Genomic DNA, 20652 nt, shown 5'->3' on the forward strand with positions numbered 1-20652 from the left:
GCTACAGTCATAGGCGGAGCCTCGGGTGCCCGTAAGGCAGGTAGTGGGACAACTTGCGAGAGGCGGCGGGTCATCAAGAGTGGTCGAACATGGCGTCGAGTAAGAAAAGCGGTGGAAGCGGAATGTTTGACAAAGTTGTCAATGGAAGACGATCGTCCAAACTCAAAGAGGCTCCAGTGGGTGAGTCCATCTTTTTTCCTTTGTGGTCTTTAAATGACGTCCCCTTCAAGCCCTCCCCTAAACACATACTGTACTTAAAGCTCCATACTAGCTTAGCCGCTATCTACACTGGCTGTATTTTAAGACGTTATCCACTTAGCTATGTTCATCAAAAAATCTCGCCATGTTGGTCAAACATTCCTCTTCTGTTTGTGGACATTTTTAAGTAATCGCCTCCCTTTTCTTGCCCCTTCCTGCTCATGACAACGAGCATCCTCTCACCCTTCGTAGTGTCCTGGCATGTTCATTTCTGCCTACTTTTAAATGTTTTTGTGTCCTACTTTCAGCTACTGACACTGACAGGACTCATCTGAGCAGGTACATTATTGAAAGCGACAGGTTTACGTCCCTTTTTCTGCCTGTTTATGTGTGATTGCGTGTTGTTCATCATAGTCATGTTCTTCAGTGTCGACGTATAGCGTGACGTCATACAGGATGCGCCTCGTATTACTACTTTCATTCAGTTTTGGACACTGTTGTAAAATGTATTTTCCTGTGCAACGTTTGTTGCAAATGCTAATTTTATCAAGGAGTGGCGACATATGAGGTTTTCCCCATAAGTGACTCATTTCTTCCAAAGGTATACTGGAGTACATTGTGGTGTGCGTGCGTGTGTGCATGCATGCGTGTGTGTACGTTTGGCCGGGTGCCTCGCCTTTCATTTTGCAGGGTTAACTCGTTAGTTGCCATTGACGGAGGTTAAATCACAAAAATAATGACAACACATTTCAGCTCAAGCTTGAAATTTAACATTCTATTTTGACTTCACGTATATTTTATGTCCAACTCCTAGGAATCAGCCTCTGTCCACGTCACTGGCTTGTCTGTGTTCCTCTGGCGGGTGATGTTAATTGTTTTCTTTTGTCATACTTGCACAATTTGGTGTAAAAGTTCACACAAAACTCCTTCCAGTAAATATCAGCAGCAGACTTCACCAAATCCACCGAGCAATACTCGGTTTTGTTGCAGTGGAAGTACATTATCAGTTGGTGGCAGTAATGTCCTACTGTGTCAAATTGACAACAGATGACAGTGAAGTAAAAGTATGAGCAAAGGTTAATGTGCAGGGCCTGGTGGTTTTTTTTTTTTGTTTTTGTTTTTTTAAGTCCTGACTCAGCCATTCGGCAGAAAAAAATCGATGTTGCAAAGTAACAACATTGTTAAAAAAAACCAAGAGGGCATACTTTTACAAAGGATCTCTATTGGGAAGGGGCCAACCTAAACCCAATTTGTCCGACATGCACTCGCCACATGATAGGACATTTTAAAAATAGCAATTTGGAGGCAAAGGAAGAGCCTACTTGGAACACAAAGCAGTAACCCCTGTACCAGAAGTACACGCAAAAGTAAGATGAACAACAGGAAGCACGCAACAATAGCTATGTGCACATACTCCCTGTAAAACAATTGCACATGCGAAGCTTCCCTTTGCATTGCCTTAGATGAGGAAGTCAAAGTATTTTCCCTCAAAAAGGGTTTTGCAGAAAAAAGATTCAATGGGTAGTAGAAGACTGAATAGAAGTACTTCACTGTACACTGCGATACAAACTTTGTGTATGTTCCAGTCATTCTGACTGTCAAACAGAGGCAATGAGTCTGAGCCTAATTACTTGCGAAGTTAATGGATCGAAGGTTGTGGTTATTCTGTGGCTTTGACACCACAGTCTCCATTGTTTCATCAATTATTAAAGAGTTGATCCAAACAATACATTTGGGATACTCTCGGGGCCTGCAATTGTGTGATTACAGCTCGACATAAGCGGTGCACTATCGTTCAATTTGTTGTACCGTTAGGGGGCAGTGTAAGACAGAGAGGAAAAAAAGTTTCCTGCCTGACTCAATAAAGGGTTAATAGTGGTAATATAGCCTTTTTTAGGGGAAGGAATTATATATTTTATTATACAGTCCTACGTGTTTTGCATCATTGTTAATGATACTGTGGCTATCGAGGCCTTTGACTAGCATGCAACCTTTTCATTGTTTTTTTTAATATATAGAATAAGAGGGAGGCGGCCCGGTGGCCTGAGTGGCTAGCATGTCGGCCTCACAGCTCTTGGGTCCTGGGTTTAAATCCAGGTCGATCCACTTGTGTGGGGTTTGGATGTTCTCCCTGGGCCTGTGTGGGTTTTCACTGGGTACTCTGGTTTCCTCCCACATTCCAGAGACATGGATTGGAAACTTTAAATTGCCCCTAGGTATGGGTGTGAGACTGAATGGTTGTCCCTCTCCTCGTGCCCCGCCTCCGGCCCGAAATCAGCCGGGAGAGGCTGCGGCACCCCCCACGACCGTACTGAGGATAAAGTGGTTCAGAAAATGAATGAATGAATAGAATAAGAGGGAGTTTCTAGGCAAAGATGTTGACTTATTTTAAATATTAACAGACAGATAGAGAACATAACTCTATGGTGTTGGGATCATTTGTATAAAACATCTTTTAAAATTTCACCAACGGCTGAATTGAGTGGAATTCAATGCATTTATCTAGTGTTCATATAGGAAATTATTGTCTGCAAGTCACAGCTCAAAATAAACTGAGCACAGCTGCTATCTAGAAATCCTTGTCAAGCGAGTCCCCAGTCTAGGCATTTCTGTAAATGTAATGGGAATTTCCAGTCAAAGTCTGAAGCAATCCATTGTTCGATTGGGCGAAAGTAAAGAGTCTTAACAAGCATGCCAAAGTTGAATGATTACAAAAATTACTGAGTATATGTAATGTGGTTTTAAAAATAGACTCAAAAAGGGTGGCCTGTCAGGTGTCAGAAGCTATATGCGTGTCTGTGCCTGTCCTTAAACCACGCCCCTTACCTGTGCTGAATTTCTTTCAAACTACTTGATACAGTGCAGATGTTATTTTGTTTTGAATCTCTTAACACCACCGTCTATCTTTAAACCATTTGAGCCAGGTTCCAATTTGGAACCATAAGACACAGACGCTTGCGAGAATCAACATCATTCCTCTCAGTCTGGTATTTTATCCTTCTTTTTTAAAATATCAATATGCATTAATTAAAGAGAAACCTGGCACAAATTTATGCGAACATTTTGTCCATTGAGTAGGAGTTAAGAGGTTTAGGTTTGTTTTAATCTTCTATTTTTGGCACAGTGGTTCACATTCTGTGGTTGAGTGACCCCCTTGTTATTTTTGTTGTTAGAATGTGGGGGTGATAACAGCCGTGTGCGGTCGATTGGTCGCCGGTCGATTGGTCGCCGTCTTTTGGTCGCCGGTCTTTTGGTCGCCCGTTGTCGTGGTCCGGGCGACCAAAAGACCGGCGACCAAAAGACCGGCGACAAAACAAGGTAAAACAACACGGTCTACGCATCAATAAAAGCCAACAATGGCCATGAGCAGTTTCACTGAGCCGACGTGTGAGTGTATAAGAGTTTGTATGTACATGCGTTGTCCCTTTTTAATAAGCAACGTTAGTCAGGGTCTTAACAAGTTCTCCAACAAAAAACAATAAAAGTCCGGGAAATTTGGAGCTTTTCTTTAGCCTAATAATTACTAGGGCTTTAAGTATGACTAAATAGTAATTCACAGTTTGTATTTAGGGAATTTGAGCAACGATTTAAATGGTAATTATCAATAACCTTCCGGGCGACCAAAAGACCGGCGACCATAAGATCGGCGACCAAAAGACCGGCGACCAATCGACCATGTACCGATAACAGCAGTCATTCATGAATTGTTATCAATATTGTTGCTGGAGCTGCTTGTGGGCAGGTGACACAATAACTGAGAACAGGGGGCAAATGTGCGAGCAAAAACAAGCTGTGACTCTTTTCATATCCTATCTTCTTCTCATTCCCTCCCGGCCAGCTTCGCTTGCCAATTCTGTTTAATGTCAAAGGGAGTCCCACATTGAAACAGCCAATGGTGGGAAGAGCTGTCACACGGGGCGCTTAAGTGGGGCTGCAGTTGCAATCCCTTAAAAGCATAGTGAAGCGTGGACAAGATTATAAGTGGGAAGCTTCTGACAAGTTTTCAACTCGGAAGAAAACAAAGGCTGTGAGAGTTAAACAGGAAAAGTGTCTCTTCTCTCCTCTGGGCCAACCCTTCTTCCATCCTTCCTTCTCAAACATACTCTCCTTCTTTTTCCCCACGCTCACCAGCGAGGAAACAGACAAGGACAGAAGCTTGAACACAGATGCTGGTAACATTTTTTTTATTTGTTTTAACATCATCATTGTTTTTAGTGGGCTAGGCTTTAATGTTAGTAGTGGAATAGTGAATAGTGCTACTTTTACAGACTTAATGTGCATCTTTCAGTAAATTATTTTGAGGAATTCTATTCAGTGTTCTCTTAGCATATAATCATAACCCTTTTAGGGTGGTTCTCAGCTGGGCGTCTCTGACCAGTTTTCTTACTAAGAATACAACTTGAAATATCACATTTCTTCTTTGGGCGAAACAAAGCCATTGCAGATTAGGCCTCTGTTTCATGAAAATAATGGATAGCTATATGCCTTTAGTGATACATCAAATTGATTTTAGATGGTATTGGAACTATAATATAGACCATGCACATTGGAGGCCTGGTAGCGATTAGTCTCTGCCACCTCTCCCAGGCAAAATTTATTGGATTTCTAGATTGGTCAATGACAAAGTTCAATGAGTGCCCTGTAAAGAGTTTAACTTGGTTTGAATATTCTTTCTTTTGTTCTGGTTGACTCTTTAAACATAGGAGGAGGGGGGAAATCTGAGATTTTATTTGTAGGCCATATCAGCCAGCCCTAGTTTAAACGGACCAAAAATATCAAAAATTGTAAAAGTACGTTGCAGTTTTTCAATAATCAAGTGGGCCCAAGGATGACAACATCGTCTACTTTTTAGTGTTTGGAGCTGGAGATCATTAGTATCAGCCACTTCATGAGCAGGGTTAAAATACACAGGGATATAATCGCTCTTAATAATCATTTTGAAACATCTCTGTGTCTTTCTCTTCTTGGCATTTGGAAAGATAGAAAATGCTCCACTATTTACCAATATAGTAATGTCTTTAAAAAAAATATATGTTATTTCTACACTTGAGTGACCATTAGGTATATTTTTACATTTAGAAATTATTTGTTATAAAAATAAAATAAATAACACTTCTGCAATAGATTGATTTTTTTTAACGATGTATCAGCATTATCTGCATAATATAAATGCTGCAAAGTTTGTCTTACCAGCAAGTCATGGGATGTGCAAAAATTTCAAATATTTGTCGCTTCTTTGCTAACTAATCTGTTTCATTACAGTTGGATTTGCAGGCATTTGTGGGGGAAAACTAACCACATCTGTGACAGATAAGCAGAGTGAAAATAAAAACACTTTTGTCCGTTTTGTTTCACAGCTCTTGCACAGTGCCCACAGGACTCATGATGCCCTTTTCTACCATTAGAACATTCAGCGTGGGTAGTACGTCATTATGGCATAGGCACTCAGCAAAAGAGCAGTGTGTTTACGGCTATTATAAACTGCTCGGCTAGTGGCAGGTGGTCTAGGTGTGAAATTAAAAATACTGACTATGTGTACAATGAGTACAATCAAGCTGAGTACCTTCGTAGCAGTGATGTAATTTGACATTGTGGCTGTTCTTGTGGTAATTACAAGGTCATCTAATCATTAAGCATTTATAATTTAATTAGACTCCATGCTCACAATATATAAGCACTATTTCATCCAATGACCACAATATTCCCCATGCAGTTAGGTTTTTTTCTCCATATTGACTCAACTAGCAGCTCCCTAAGAGTGTACAGTAAGGTTAAAAGTTATCTGTGCATGGCATAAGTGGCCTTTGTCAATGTTGCATTTTGATCCAAGACACCACAAAAACATTTCCAGCATTTTGTGTGACTCCATTGTGTACATCCCTGTGGGAGTCCATCTTAGTGCTTGTTTTGCTGTTTTTGTCTAGCTGTCATGTAACCAAAACAAAGCCTCTGAACTTTCCTCTTGTTCCTTACGCAACTATTTGGCTTTCAGTAGGTAGGATTTTTAGCTATGTTTCCTGTCTCACTTTTGTTTTCCCACCATTATGAGTATAGACTAGATGGTGGTAGTTCTCAGACTCGCTAAAGTAAGCATTAGCCTCTCTCAAACTAATTTACCACAAAATTGCCACATCGAAGCAATGATAGAGCAGCCATTCTTCGACCTGTGCCCTCTTTTTGCAATCTAGAACTCAAGATGATAGTATTTTTCCCGGTTTTAACTTAAAAAGACCAACATTGTAATCTCAACTACCCTTATGAACAAAATGGGCTTTTGTTGTGCACACAGATAATTTCCCCCAGGAATCGATGTGTTTTGCTACAATTTTAACATATCACTGGCATAAATAAAAAGGTCACCACAGCCAAATATGGTTCCAGTATTAATATGGCTTTCTCTCTTTGTCTCTCACAGTGATGGACACCAAAGCTGTTTTTGCGGCCCTCTACAACGTGTGTGAGGAGAATGCCACCTTCTTTTCAGGAGGGGCCAAAGGCCCGCAGAGTGATGCAGCTCGGCGCCTTGTAAACACTATGAAGCTAATCCAGGAGCATGCCCGCAGTCTGGAACCCATCATCTCTGGCTTCACTGCAGTTTATCACCATTTTGACTTTGACCCGCACATTCCGGCCAATGGTTATCGCTCGCTCGTCAAGGTAGATGTACATTCCTCTGAAAAAAAGTTTTTAAAAAAGTCTTTTCAACGTAAAAATATTCAATCTTACTTTCTTGAATTTGAATGCTATGATGTCATTTTACACACCAATCGAGTAATGCATTTACTGACCACTTCTGAAACCCTCCAAAAATGCAATTTATAATATTTTAATCAATGATTCCTTAGAGAGACTGACGATTCAACATCTTAAAGCCAACACATTATACTTTTTCACCCAATTGAACTTAAATATTTGGCATTGTTGTTAAAAGGATAAAACATTTTAGGGCACGGGTGTGCCAAACCATTTCTGCATAAGTCCACATCCTAACAAAAAAAAAAAAACCTTTTAAAATAATATAATATAACAGGATAACATTACTTCACATATACTGAAACCTGTTACTGAAATTATGCTCTGCCCTCTCAATTGAGGCATGAACATTTTTTTTCAATAATAGCTAATAATTTCCTCATAAAATCCCAACGCTATATGCAATGGATTTTAGCTCTCCCGGTTATTGATGAAATTCAGCGACCTTCAAAAGCTGCAGCTCCACCACAAGTGAATGATCTGGGCCAATTGAATAACTCTATTTACAACAATCAATCCCTTTCATTCCTACAATAGTTCCAACTAATATGTGCAGTAACACTCTGGTAAAATTGCCAAGGTTTTCAGATGCTAGCCTTCACGCATCACATCATCAAATGTACGGACTAATTCTCAAACTGCTAAATTAATTAGTAGTCCTTGATGGTTTATGTGTGAAAATGATGTGCTCCTACCTTATGGCTTATATCACCCTGCTACTTTAAGCAAATGTGAACAGAATAGACCATCTGTTTCAAGAACACTTCCCAAACTAAATTGAGTTTGTTCCAGGCTCAACCATTACCAGTGTAAAACTTTATGAACTCTATTTATTCCTGACTGGAGGCAATTTATTTTTATTGCCATTTTAACATTTTTAATGTTTGTAGTACATTATACTGTATGGGAAGTTAAGTATAAACAATGGTTGTAGACTCTAAATTGTGTGTCAATGTAAATGATTGTCATTTGCCATGTGATTGGTCAATGACCAATCGCAGGTAGTTTTGCAAGATGATGGTTTGAGCTTTTGTCTTCATAAAAATGCGGTGGTGTCTTCTAGGTGGTTCGTTGCTGCCTTCTCCACATCATCCACAAGGGTCGCTACATCACCGCCAACCGTCGCAGCATCTTCTTCCGTGTGGCTCACAATGCTTGCGAAATAGAAGCCTACTGCAATGCCCTGTGCCAGCTGCGGGCGCTGCTGTACTTGGCCCAGCGCATGCTGCATGACAACAGCCACGGGAACCTCTTCTTTCTCGATGAACACGGCCTCAGCGAGAGCTTTGTGCGGGAATACAGCTCCATGCACAAGGGCTGCTTCTATGGCCGCTGCCTGGGCTTTCAGGTGAGAGCGTAATTGAATGCTTAGCTGGGTTTGGAGTCATGGCTAGAAGTGGTAGGTTTAGGTTAGGGATCCCTTAGACTTTTTTGCTCCAAGATCTACTTTTCAGGGAGGCAACCTTGCTTAGGGTTGCGTCAACAGCTCAGACATGTGATTACCAACAAAAGGGCACCAAATAGAAAATTTGCAATATCAAAGGAAAAACGTAATTAGCAGCTGTTAAAGGCGGTCGGCATTACACTTAGATCCTGGTAAGACCTTAACAATTGTTAATTGAGTCAGATATGCATGTTCAAACAAAGTGTGACTATTGCGGTGAGCACATTGCAATGTTGCGGTACAAATGAGGCATTGTTCAAGCCTGAAGGAAACTAACAAACTGTATCAAATCTTACTCTCAGGCATGCTAGCACTAGTACCTTGGCGATCGACATAATGAGTAACCCTTTTTTTCTTTGGCCGACCAGTTCACTCCAGGCGTTCGACCGTCTCTGCAAACCATCGCCATCGGCCTTGTGGCCTTTGGAGACAACTACAGGCGCCATCAGTCTGGAATTGGTCAGCATCCTTTTCATTTTTATTCACTGGTCGCTCTCATCTCACCTTTCTGCTCCCACTCTGTTCCCTGACCCTCCATAACCTTTTTTGCCTCTTTTGATGCTGTGTATGTGTTGCATGCTTTTCCATCCTTTTCGAATCTCAATTGATTGCCGGCGGTAGGCTCGCTATTTCAGAATGTTTTTCACTCTTGTAAATGCCAGAGGAACCTTCAATAAATATTGATGTTTAGTGTAGAATTCAGTGCTGGCAACAGTTTGTAATAGCTAACTTCAAGTACAGTTGCCTCAGAAATGCTGTGTTTGCTGATAATTGCCATCCACGTGCTAAACCAGGGTGATGAATAATTTGAGTCTTTGGCTTGTGTATCAAAGCACATCATAGCAAATGCCAAATAACATGTGACTGTTCATCCTCGGACTTATCAGCAGCATGGAATCTGTTAAAAATGATTCCACCATAGAGTAGGTGGTACTCGGCCGTTTGGTCGCCAGACTTTTGGTCGCCCGGAAGGTATTGATAATTACCATTTAAAATTGTTGCTCAAATTCCCTAAATGCAAACTACGAATTATTATTTAGTCATACTTAATGCCCTATTAATTATTAGGCTAAAGAAAAGCTCCAAATTTCCCGTACTTTTGTGTTTTGTTGGAGAACTTGTTAAGACCCTGACTGACGGGAACAACTCATTCTTAAAGGGACAACGCATGTACATACAAACTCTTACACACTCACACGTCTGCACAGTGAAACTGCTCAGGGCCATTGTTGGTTTTTACTGATGCGTAGACCATGCTGTTTTACCTTGTTTGGTCGCCCGTTGTTTGGGTCCAGGCGACCAAACGTCCGGCGACCAAACGGGCGGTCACGTATATTTTTAGGCTTCTGTGCGAACCAATTCTTTGCACAATACTGGGAAACCTTGAAACATTGTATGTTAACCCCTTCATAATCTAAGGACTCCTCGTTGTAGTTTAAGACAGCAGGTTTACGCAAGAGCAGAATTAGGGGTTACAGATTTGAACAGAAAAATGAAGATTACTTTGTAAGAATAGAAGTGGTTTCCCAAAGTCCACAATTCTGGTGGCATAAATCAGAGTACCTACTCTCCAAAAGTCCGGCGACCAAACGGCCGAGTACCAAAATATATGACCTCACGATTCAAGGATGTACCCTTTCTACTCACAAGATGCCACAATAATGTTTGCAATGAGGGTTGGACTATAATTCAGATCAATTATTTTTGTGCTTTCTGCTACATCACAGTGGAGGCAAGTGGTACTGTAGCATATGGTGAGTTTACCTATTAACCTTGGCCCATTTTCCTTGTACCAATAGGGATGATAAACATTTAGCCATAAAAACTCTGTAGTCGTCAATAGAATGGGCAATCTACAAACCATCCTTCAGGCTTTAAATGGAGTTGTTTATTCTATCGTACTGCCCAGGGCTAGTGGAGCTTCAATGGCAATTGAAGGTGGAAACACTTTGGAAAAGGATACATCTAACCTCCACTCCAAGTGCTGTACACGGCAAATGCTTCAGCCTTAACGTTCCCCGAGTCGAGTAGACATAAAATATTTATTTGGAAACAAATTTGTTGTCCTCGGAGTCATAAAGCTATTGTTCAGTGTTTTAGACAGATCTCGGCAGTTTCAAGATCTATTCCCTAACATAAATAACTTCCTGCAATCGACTTATTCTGCCCTTTATGTCTTTCTGTTGATTGGTCCCCCATATCCGAATCAGTACAAGCCACATCGCGAAATAAAATTGCATTCCCGTTGTTTCACATCCACATTCTTTCCCCAGGTGTAGCAGCCAGCTCTTTTTTTACATCGGGAAAGTATGCCATCGACCCCGAATTGAGAGGGGCCGAATTTGAGCGCATCACTCAAAATCTCGACGTTCATTTCTGGAAGACCTTCTGGAACGTCACGGAGACTGAGGTGTTGTCGGTGAGTTTATGCTAGCCATTTCTACTTAACTGGATTGATTTGTCACTGCTTGCTTCATGACAAAAGTGCTGTTTCTATTCAGAAAAATGTACGGTGTCACAATACAATACTATATGGGTGTTGTAATTTTTTTTAAAATACATGGCTTAAGGTGACAAAAATAGCTTGACCTATAAGTGCCCCAAATTATTATGGATAAATTAGCTTTGCATTGCTGTATTTAACTGTTCACTCACTACCGCTTTGGAAACATTTTGTAGTAAAAGAAATATAGCAACAGGCATATTCTTTGAAAGCTTCAAAAAACTAGTCCGATCGACAAAGCTACACTGGCATATCTTTTTCTCTCTCATCTTTTGCTATTTTGTTGCTGTCAGTCTGTCTTTGTGAATTCCCACTGCCTTGCAGTTGACATTTTTAGGCTTTACTTGCATTGTTGAGTCAATTTGTTAATTACAATTTTCTATATATACTTTGTTTAACTTTTATTATCTTTGGATGTGTGTAATTTTGGATCTATTGTTTCAAATACTTGCCACGACATTTTACCCCTGCTGACCACCGGGTGATTTATATACAAAAATCAGATTGCTGCAGTAACCCCTCATTCGTAAACCAAAGACTGTCTCCCTCCTGGTAAACGTGTAACACTCTACCCTTACGCAGACCGTAATAATAGAGGAGAATTCGTTCTGCTGCAATCATGACTTATTCATATGGTTCCTTTTTGTCTCCAGTGAACTGCTTGTATCGCGCAATCCCCTCTACTCAATTTGTTCGCCTCATCCTCCCTTCCCTTCACCCGCAGAGTCTCGCCAGTATCACGTCGGTGCCAGTCAAGGTGAACCGAACTCTCTCTGTGCCACCTGTGCCCTTTGACCTCCCACTGGCAGCCAATCACCGAGGCTCGGTGACCATACCGGCGCCGTCCTCGCACATCGGTGCTGCTCCAGTTCAGATGAGGCTGATCTCATATGACTTGCGTGAAGGACAGGTACTCGCCATTATGCTCCCCAAATATATTTGCCATAATGTTATCTGACATCACTAAAACTGGATATTCACTGCTCAGTTCAGGTGACTCAAATCCAAATTGTTTACTCTCAAATGGCACAATTGGGATGTATTTTTTGACTACAGGAATAGAAAAAAAATGAAATCAGCTATCGTAGGATTAGAATATAGCCTGTTCCAAATGTTAAGGAAAATTTGATACCTACCTTCACTCTGAGTGCAGTGTAAGATTGGTATCAATGTGAGTTTGATCCAATTGAAATTCATACTTAGTTGACATGTACACACAAACAACAAACGCCGTGCCTCAACTTACAAGTTATTCACGTTTTTGCTGCGAGGCAATATTTTTATGTATGAGAAAGCTTCAGAAAAAACCCACGCACGAGAAGTGCAAAAAAATAAGGGGAGAGGTGCTCACTTGTGGACAAAAAGAGTTTATTGAACACAAACAGTTAACCACATGAGTAATAAATGGGAACATTTTCAAGAAGCTGAAAATGTCTACAGTCAACCCTACACCATCTTCATTGCTTTCTTTATTAGGACACGCCCCTAAAAATCATCAGACATACGTACTGTCAAGAACAACAATTACAGTAATTACACTTTACTAAACTGGCCTAATTCGTTAGATTGTCTTTTATAGTATTTAGTTAGGTTTTAAATTATTTTTTGTAAACATGGAATGAAGGAATTGCTGTTTTTAGGTAAACTGCTTGGTATTCCACTTCATTTAAATGAGGAAACGTAGTTTGGTATCCAAATGAATTGAATAGCTTAGTCACGGAACACAAATGTAACACAGAATCAAGTTCAATCAAATGACGTATGCATTACCTGTCAGCATTAAATGAGAATATGTTGTGTTGTAAATTCAATCTTTAAGAGTTGTCTGACCTAGTTTACCACTATTTTCCACAGAGCCTTCCCAGCAAATCTTGCATATTGAAGTAATGACAATTCAGAAGACGTATTTTGATTTGGAATTTTGTTGACAGCTTCTCCCAGTCGTCGCCACACATAATCTGTGTCCCTTTCATCACAGTCAGTGCGACTTTTTCAGCTCTTCATCGCTCTCGCTCTCTCTCTCTCTCACTCCCCCGCACTTTGCTCATCCTCCTTTTTGGAGCCTGGCACGTACTCAGACATGCAATTCAGTGAATCCCTCAAAGTGATTGATCTCGCTAAAAACAAAAACAGCGAGGTGCTTTGCGGTGTCACAAAATTACACGACTGAATCAGCGGAAAAAAGGCCTCTCGGCAACATCTCATCAACCGTCCTTGTTTGTTTTGCACAATGAGTGCGTGTTCATGCAGGTGCACAGAAGCTAATCCCACTCTCTGCGGGGCTTTAACAGTCGCAGTAAAACATGGCGTGTTTACAACTCGTCCTAATGTGATTCGTTAAACTTCGTCTTGAAGGATTGTTAAAGTGCTTTGTTTTGTATGTCCAGGATAGCGAGACGCTGCTATCACTCACCCGTTCTGATGCGGGCGCCATTTCTCTGTCGCTGGGGCTGAAGACCAAGCGCCTGCCCTCATCCCCCTGCCTGCTCATTCACTTCCACGGTGGAGGCTTTGTGGCTCAGACTTCCAAATCTCATGAGGTATTTATTTGTACAAATTCTTGATTGATTCCCCTTTACACAATATTAATTCTTTTTTTTTTCATCTAAGTTGCTAAATTCTAAAGAATTTACTGTGTGCAAATACAAATAGAATTGACATTCCAGTGTGATAGACATTTTGAGCCCCATGTAATTGGAACATTAACATTTAGAAATCCCTTTTTTCATTAGGTAAGAAGGGAGAAAACTATCATATGGATTGTAAATACATGTATGCCTGTGATTGACTGGCGATCAGTTCGCAACTAGTGCACCCTTTATCCTAAATCAACAGAGATAGGTGCAACCCTCAATAAGATGTTAAATGTTGTAGAAAATTCATTCAATAATGGATCAAGGACTGTATCAAAACTGAGTACTATTTCTAACAGCAGAAACCTTTTATTTGACATCATTATGTTGTTCTTTCTTCCCTCTGCTGACTGGACACCCTCTGTTGACCATGCTTTCTTAAATTATTTTGACAGCAGCACTCTCAAGTCATCACCACTGACTTTTTGAGGTGCTCTGTAAGCACTCAGTGTCAACACTCTCCCCATAACATGTAGAAATTCTCGTGACACCCTCTGATGTCCTTCCTAATCTGGCAACAACTTTGTGTCTTTTCCATTTGTATTCTCATCAAATAAGGACATCTTTTGTTTGGGATGCACGTAAAGAAAATAGAGGTTACTTTAAGAAACAACTCATTTTTCTAGACAATTACTAAGCCTGGCAGCAGACATACAAATTCACAGGGAGAAATCATTTTCATAAGTTTATCCCTCCTTTTCTGCTCTATTTCATTATGGAAACTACTGTTTGCCATGGCTTAAACTGAATATTAAAAACTCATTTGTGCAGCCCTATCTGAAGACTTGGTCGCAGGACCTGGGTGTCCCGATTCTGTCGGTGGACTACTCCCTGGCCCCAGAGGCCCCCTTTCCCCGGGCCCTTGAAGAGTGCTTCTATGCATACTGTTGGGCTCTGAGGAACCACCACCTGCTAGGTATGTTCGAAATGTGCCCCATTTTGCGTTAATCACTAGTGTTATTCCCTCCGTTTATCTGCCAGTCACTCACATAGTATATACTGAGTTAAAAGCTGCATCAGAATACTAACATTTAAAGTGCAAGGTCAAGTGAATCGTAGTGCAAGGAATCTTGTTTAAGAATTTCAAAAAATATCTAGAATTTTATATGAATGATGTGTAATTGTGTTGAAAAACATTTTTTTAAAAATAACAGTACCAAAATGTTAAGTGTTCTCTTAGTAATGTCGTTTGCATGTACATTTTCTATGATCAATTGTAAAAACAATAATTAAACCAGCACTGGATTGTTATTGCTCAGTCCCTCTATGTAACATTTGCTCAACTTTCCTTACTGCTTTTGTTGTTCAAGGCTGGACTGGGGAGAAAGTCTGCCTTGCAGGGGACAGTGCCGGGGGCAACCTGTGCGTGACTACGTCGCTGCGTGCTGCCGCCTACGGCGTGCGCATGCCAGACGGCCTAGTCGCCACGTATCCAGCTACCCTGCTGACCGCCTACGCCTCGCCTTCTCGTCTGCTCAGCCTCATGGATCCTCTGCTGCCACTCAGTGTGCTCTCCCGGTGTCTTAGCGCCTACGCAGGTACGTGTCTACCGTGTCGTTTGTTTTTAGAATTGCTCTGTGACAGACATAATTCATTTTCTTTTCCAGAAAATCGATTTTATGATGTTTTATGTTGACGGTAGTGCAACCCATCATGATATAAATTAAATATATCATACTTGTGGGGAAATTGTATTTTCAAATCTTTATAAGTCACTTTGGATTCATTTTCCAAAGTATCAACCCCAGTTGGATTTTATTATTAACGCTTGTTCGATTTTTGTTGTTGCTGTAAATCATCATCATGTTAGCCTCAAAGAGGATTGTCTGGGCTCACGGGGGTGAACAGGACTATTAGAAAGTAGTTATTTCCTTAAATAATTTCTCCTCTATCAGGAGTTGTGCCTGTAAAACCTGCAACTCTTTATTTGCATATATATTACTTTCCAAGTGTTCTTATTGCAGCATGTAAATAATCAGTGCTTGCAATAATGTTTTGTTGACAGGCGGCGGTGCAGTGTTAATTAATCCTATCTATAGTCTATTGTTTTCATTCCATCAATTACACTTATTTATATTCTCTTCTGGCTATAATGGTCTTTTATTCACATATTTCCTTTACATTCTTCTTTTTTTTTCTTACTCTTTCTTCCTTTATTGTATTTTTTCCATTTACCTCCCTTGGCTCATTATTCTTACATTCCCTCATTTACCTTCAAAGGTAATGAGCCGCAGGCAGAAAAGCAGGTGGAGAAGGGGAGCACACTCAGCATGGTGAGGAGGGACACGGCAACGCTGCTTCGAGACTTCCGACAGGGTGCATCCAACTGGATACATTCTCTACTGGACTCCAACAGAACCGCAAATACAACCACCACAGATGCAGAGGTGCAACCAGAAGCTACTGGTAAGCTCCACTTTGATAGCTGGGAATCGTGTAGAGATTTAATGTACTATGATGGACGTCTGCTTTATAAAGGGGTAAATCTGACAAGACACTGCATTTTTATTCCTGTCGTTATCTTTTCATCGGCTCCACTTAGGGCCTGCCTGTTGCTTTCAGCTTTTGTCAATCTATTCATATCATTTCACTTTACTGCATCTGACAGTAATTGTTCATTACCGGAGCCATAAATTTCCTTGGCTTTTGCCTAACTAGCAGTTGATTATTAATTCAAGCATTTGAGATTGAATTTCTCTCCTTGTCATCACAGGCACAGTGAGAAAATCTGTGTCAGAGGCGACCATCTCCTCTCCTCACGTGGATCCGCCGGCACCCTTCGAGACTAAGGATTTCCATGTCGGAAAGTTATCTGGGAAGAGCCAGACATGCCTGGACCTAGGAGCTCATAATTCCAAATCCGACTGTTCACCGCTTTTGTCTGAGAGCACTGTAAGTCACACTGAGACTTATCAGTCTTTTTCACAGAAATGACGCCCTCATCCTTAGAATTCAACATTTATTATTTCTTCTTGCATCTAAAGCAGCCAGAAGAAGTCCACTTTTCTATCTCCACGGAGACTCGTCCAGACCTGCATAGTGACCTGTCCTCGGTAGCCATACCACCCCCTGGTGGCGAGGAGGGCTCCGAGTTCCCCCTTGGCTTTGAGCCGCTACGCTCAGAGCAGCCGTCTGAGATGAGTTTGCACACTTCCCCGGTGGCCAAGGACCCCTTCTGCTCACCGCTTTTGGCCCCCGACAGCATGCTGAAGGCTTTGCCGCCTGTGCACATTGTGGTAAGTGTCAAAAAGTTTCGACACAAGTGTTGGGTGATTTTTGTTCACTGTTTGCATGTTAAAGAGCTCAAATAAATAAACAAGGGCAAGTCAGCAAATGAAGACATTTAATTGCATGTTTTTGCAAGATCATTTTGTGTTGTGCATGACTCATTGAGCTATTTAGCTACCGTGTTTTGCAGACTATAATGCGCACTTCAAATCTTTTTTTGCCTTATGTATGAATTCTGGTTGTGCGTCATGACCTCGAATGTATTTTGTTGGAAAATATTTTTATAATTCTTTCTAACATTACACGACTTTTTACTCATAACATTTTATTTTTTTCTCATAACCCAAAAACTCAATACATCAAGGTTGCAAGGCTGACTAAGTACGTGTACAATAAGCAAATGTTACACATTGTAAACATGAAGAAAACAATGTAGCATATTTGTCTCGTTATGTTTGTCATCATAAAAAAAATGTTAGTTAACTAAACAACACTGCTTAGATGTGTTTCTTCTGTATGTTCAAAATGGCTCCATGGAGCCACTAGGTTACCTTCACCTCTCCTCACCCCCTCATTAATATGCATGATACGTCCCTCTCATTTGCTCTCAACAGGCGTGCGCTCTGGACCCCATGTTGGATGACTCGGTGATGTTCGCCAAGCGCCTGCGGGCCGTCGGGCAGACCGTCACCATGTGTGTGGTGGACGACCTCCCCCACGGCTTCCTCAGCCTTTCGCAGCTCTCGCGGGAGACCAGAGAGGCGGCCAACGTGTGCGCTGAGCGTATCCGTGCCGTCTTCACCCAGAATGAGACGCCGTCGCCCGAGCCGCATAAGCACCGCAAGCTGGAACGGACCGACAGAGCTAACGGCGACTTGTACGTCAGAGGTGAGCCGGACGCAGGGCTCAGAGCTAAAATACCCGAACAGGATGGCTTTGTTAATATCACTCAAAGTGACGTGAAGGGTGTAGGGGCTTAGAAATGTTACATTTAGACGCTGCTTTAAAAAAAGAAAAAGAAAAAACTTCATTCATACAGTATTCCTGTAGGGACGCCCTCTCGCACCTGTTACACAGTGCTTCACGCTTTTGGGGAAATGGCATGTACAAAATGGATCTATTCTACGTAGGTCAGGTGTCGGAGCGCTCCGATGTAGTGGAAAACTAGGACAGGCTTATCAGATCACTTATCAGATGCTCTGCCGTATCATTCCAAATCTGAACAGCCACCATTGTCCTTTGGAGAACCTCTTCACGAAGCACTTAAGAGCACCACATTGTGCCCCCTATTATGGCTTCAAGGGCTCACTTTGTTGACGTTAATTCTGTCGACGCACACCCCAAATTCAATCAGCTGAAAAACAGACTCAAAACGAAGCCTGCACTGACAATGTCTTTCTGTCTTTTCCCCTAATGATTTGTCATTGTTTATACATTGCTACAAAATCTTTAGCTACTTTTAGATTGTAGTAGAAGACCATGTACCTGCCATTGTTGTGTAGCAGAGCTCTGCAAGAAACTCTGTGCTGTTGATTCCTCCATTTGATAATGCTTTGTACCCTTTTAAGGAACAGCTGCTCTGTACACTGCAGCTACATTTAGTTTTTTCTGTGTAATAATCTGAATGAGGAGATTAGGAAAAGGTGGAGGAGGCGTAGATAATGCAGTACAGTAATGAGACCAGCCTCACTAATAAGTGACGACAATCAAAAACATTTAGAATTACACAAATGGTGGCAAACATTACATAAAAACTCCAATATTTGGCCTGAGCAACAAAATAGTTATCGTAGTTAAACTATATATGAAAAAGTTTTAGACATCTAGGCGTTAGTACCATTTTGTGGAGTATTAGAACATGAGCAAAAGTCAGTTTAACCATATTGATCCATGCAGGATGCTTCTGCCTGAATTATTATTTATATTCGATGCTGCAGGTGCTTCAGTGGTTTCTTGTTGTGTTTTATTGTCCTTCTGCTGCACAACGGCATCCCATCCCTCGTTGCTTCGTTACTGTTTGCTATTGCCTCACGCTGTGTGTCACATTTCTGACAAGCACGGTCGATTTTGTGCCTGACCGGGCAGTTTTTGACACAACTCGAGGATTTATGGAAACAAAGGTCAAGCTTGTACAAGTCACTTTTATATCAACAGGGGGAGAGCCAATTAACTTCAGGCATGAGGCCCATTTTGCAGTTTTTGCCCAATGCACAGTGGCATTTGCTATGTTTTCTTCTAGTGCGACATAAAAAAACATGATGGAGGTGGTGGAGAAAAAGGATGTAACTGATGTGCAGAAATCCTCCCCTGTGAGTGGGATTATATTTGAATATTTACCACCACATTTTGCTGTTTAATTAGAGAAATGTGATGTGGTTAACCTTTTGAGCAGAAGACATCTTTTGTGCCCTCTGCACTTATTATTTGTATAAACTTCTGTAATTTTCTCCATCCTGGCATGATACCTGGGAAGTGACATCAAGTGCAAGCAACCACAAGGTTGAACTAAGACTTTAATTAATTGCTGCAAAGCCTTTACACACTTGCAGGGTTTTAGCAAATTCTCAGAATAGCTCGTATTTAGGAAGCGTTTTCTTTTACACAAAACCCTATAAACTCAGCAATTTGACACATTTAGATAATTCAACGACTTCAACGACTGGCTGAAGGAATATAAAAACTTTACATTGCTTCCAATAGAAAGGATTAAAGATGTGTCTCGTGATAAAGTTTGCACTCCGCTCCCACAATTTTGTGCGGTTAATAATTTAGTTCACTCTTGTAAGGAGCAGTAATGAATGCTCCTTTTCACGTTTCAATTTTTCTTTCTTTGTGGATTGTGTTCTCAAAGAATGCTGGAATAACTGAGTCCCTGTTATTGCAATTTATTGCTGCTGTTCCACTGAATTCTCCAACCTCTCACATTTACTACGATGACAGTTTGCGTCACTTTAGATACATATTTCTCGGCAGAATTTCACTCCTGAACTATGAGAATTTGATTAGTATTCAGGAACCTGTAGACCAAGTTTGAGACGGACAGAATAAAAAAAAAAATTGACCGACGTGATCCCAGCTACCTCAAGGTACCTCAACGGACATGTTCTTGAAATATAATTGGGGTTCTCGAAGGAGATGTTTGAATTTTTTACGATTGGAAAGTCTCTTTCCTGGTCTGACCACCTGTTTTTTTTTTCATTATTCTGTCTTCAGATTTAAAAACTAGTATAGGAATCATTTGGGGGGTTGGCCCCATCTTTATTTGAAATGGAATCTATCATTACAACTATTTTATCATAGGAATAAAAAAACTGGATGACATTTTTGACTGGTAGAGGACACAAACCAGTGGCGGTTTAAAATCAGTTGGATTTATGAGTCCCTATTATAGGCCAATTGGAACCACTCAAAACTTTCCTTAAAGATCAGTTGAGAATTATAAATCTTGGTATATTCAAATAACCAAACTAAAGTTAGCTACTAACCTCAAGTGCTTGATTTTTTTTCCGACCATGCTGAATTTTACAACCAAAGACTGCGTTTAAACGCTGAGACCGAATTTACTGTTCATCTCTTTTCCAGTCAATGCAGCTGCTAGTTCACTTTATTTACTTTTAAGAGCATCATGCTGTAAAAATGCTAATCAGTTGTAGTTAAATAGGCTACGGGCTGGAAACAATGCTGCATTTCCCTTAAGAAAACACCACAAGTGCAAACCTGTGAATTTGAAATCAAAACAAGTCGAATGTATTTTTAAACCAAGTCATGAATGATGTAAATATTTTTATCTAAAGAGCTGTTTGTCAAATGTGATTCTTTGCAAGGTTCATACGTAAATGGGCTGTCTGTTGATTTTCTCAAAAATAAATATATCCAACCGTGAACTTTGCTTA

The 20652-nt window shown here is 40.8% G+C and overlaps 1 protein-coding gene across 6 annotated transcripts; it reads left to right on the forward strand.

Moving 5' to 3' along the window:
* The first annotated feature begins 35 nt into the window (after nt 1-35).
* lipeb (lipase, hormone-sensitive b) lies at nt 36-20643 on the forward strand. Of its 6 annotated transcripts, XM_077598662.1 has the most exons (16): nt 53-180; nt 507-537; nt 4330-4370; nt 6614-6855; nt 8015-8299; nt 8764-8854; nt 10123-10149; nt 10669-10814; nt 11623-11808; nt 13286-13438; nt 14303-14447; nt 14842-15069; nt 15752-15937; nt 16245-16423; nt 16516-16767; nt 17374-20643. In XM_077598662.1, exons 1-16 carry the CDS (start codon nt 90-92, stop codon nt 17737-17739), a joined length of 2649 nt encoding a protein of 882 aa, XP_077454788.1. In that variant the 5' UTR covers nt 53-89; the 3' UTR covers nt 17740-20643. The 6 variants fall into 6 exon arrangements, with proteins under 6 accessions (XP_077454790.1, XP_077454791.1, XP_077454788.1 ...); XM_077598663.1 differs by lacking the exon at nt 10123-10149; XM_077598666.1 differs by lacking the exon at nt 507-537 and having other exon boundaries at nt 82-180.
* The last annotated feature ends 9 nt before the right edge of the window (nt 20644-20652 follow it).

Source organism: Stigmatopora argus, chromosome 4 (genome assembly GCF_051989625.1).
Source record: "Stigmatopora argus isolate UIUO_Sarg chromosome 4, RoL_Sarg_1.0, whole genome shotgun sequence".
NCBI lineage: Eukaryota > Metazoa > Chordata > Actinopteri > Syngnathiformes > Syngnathidae > Stigmatopora > Stigmatopora argus.

Excerpts from the sequence above, each read along its gene's own strand:
- lipeb (XM_077598662.1), top strand. The coding sequence starts at position 90 with ATGGCGTCGAGTAAGAAAAGCGGTGGAAGCGGAATGTTTGACAAAGTT. Across the intron at positions 4,371-6,613 it reads AAGCTTGAACACAGATGCTG|TGATGGACACCAAAGCTGTT; the intron begins GTAACATTTTTT and ends TGTCTCTCACAG. Across the intron at positions 8,300-8,763 it reads GCCGCTGCCTGGGCTTTCAG|TTCACTCCAGGCGTTCGACC; the intron begins GTGAGAGCGTAA and ends TTGGCCGACCAG.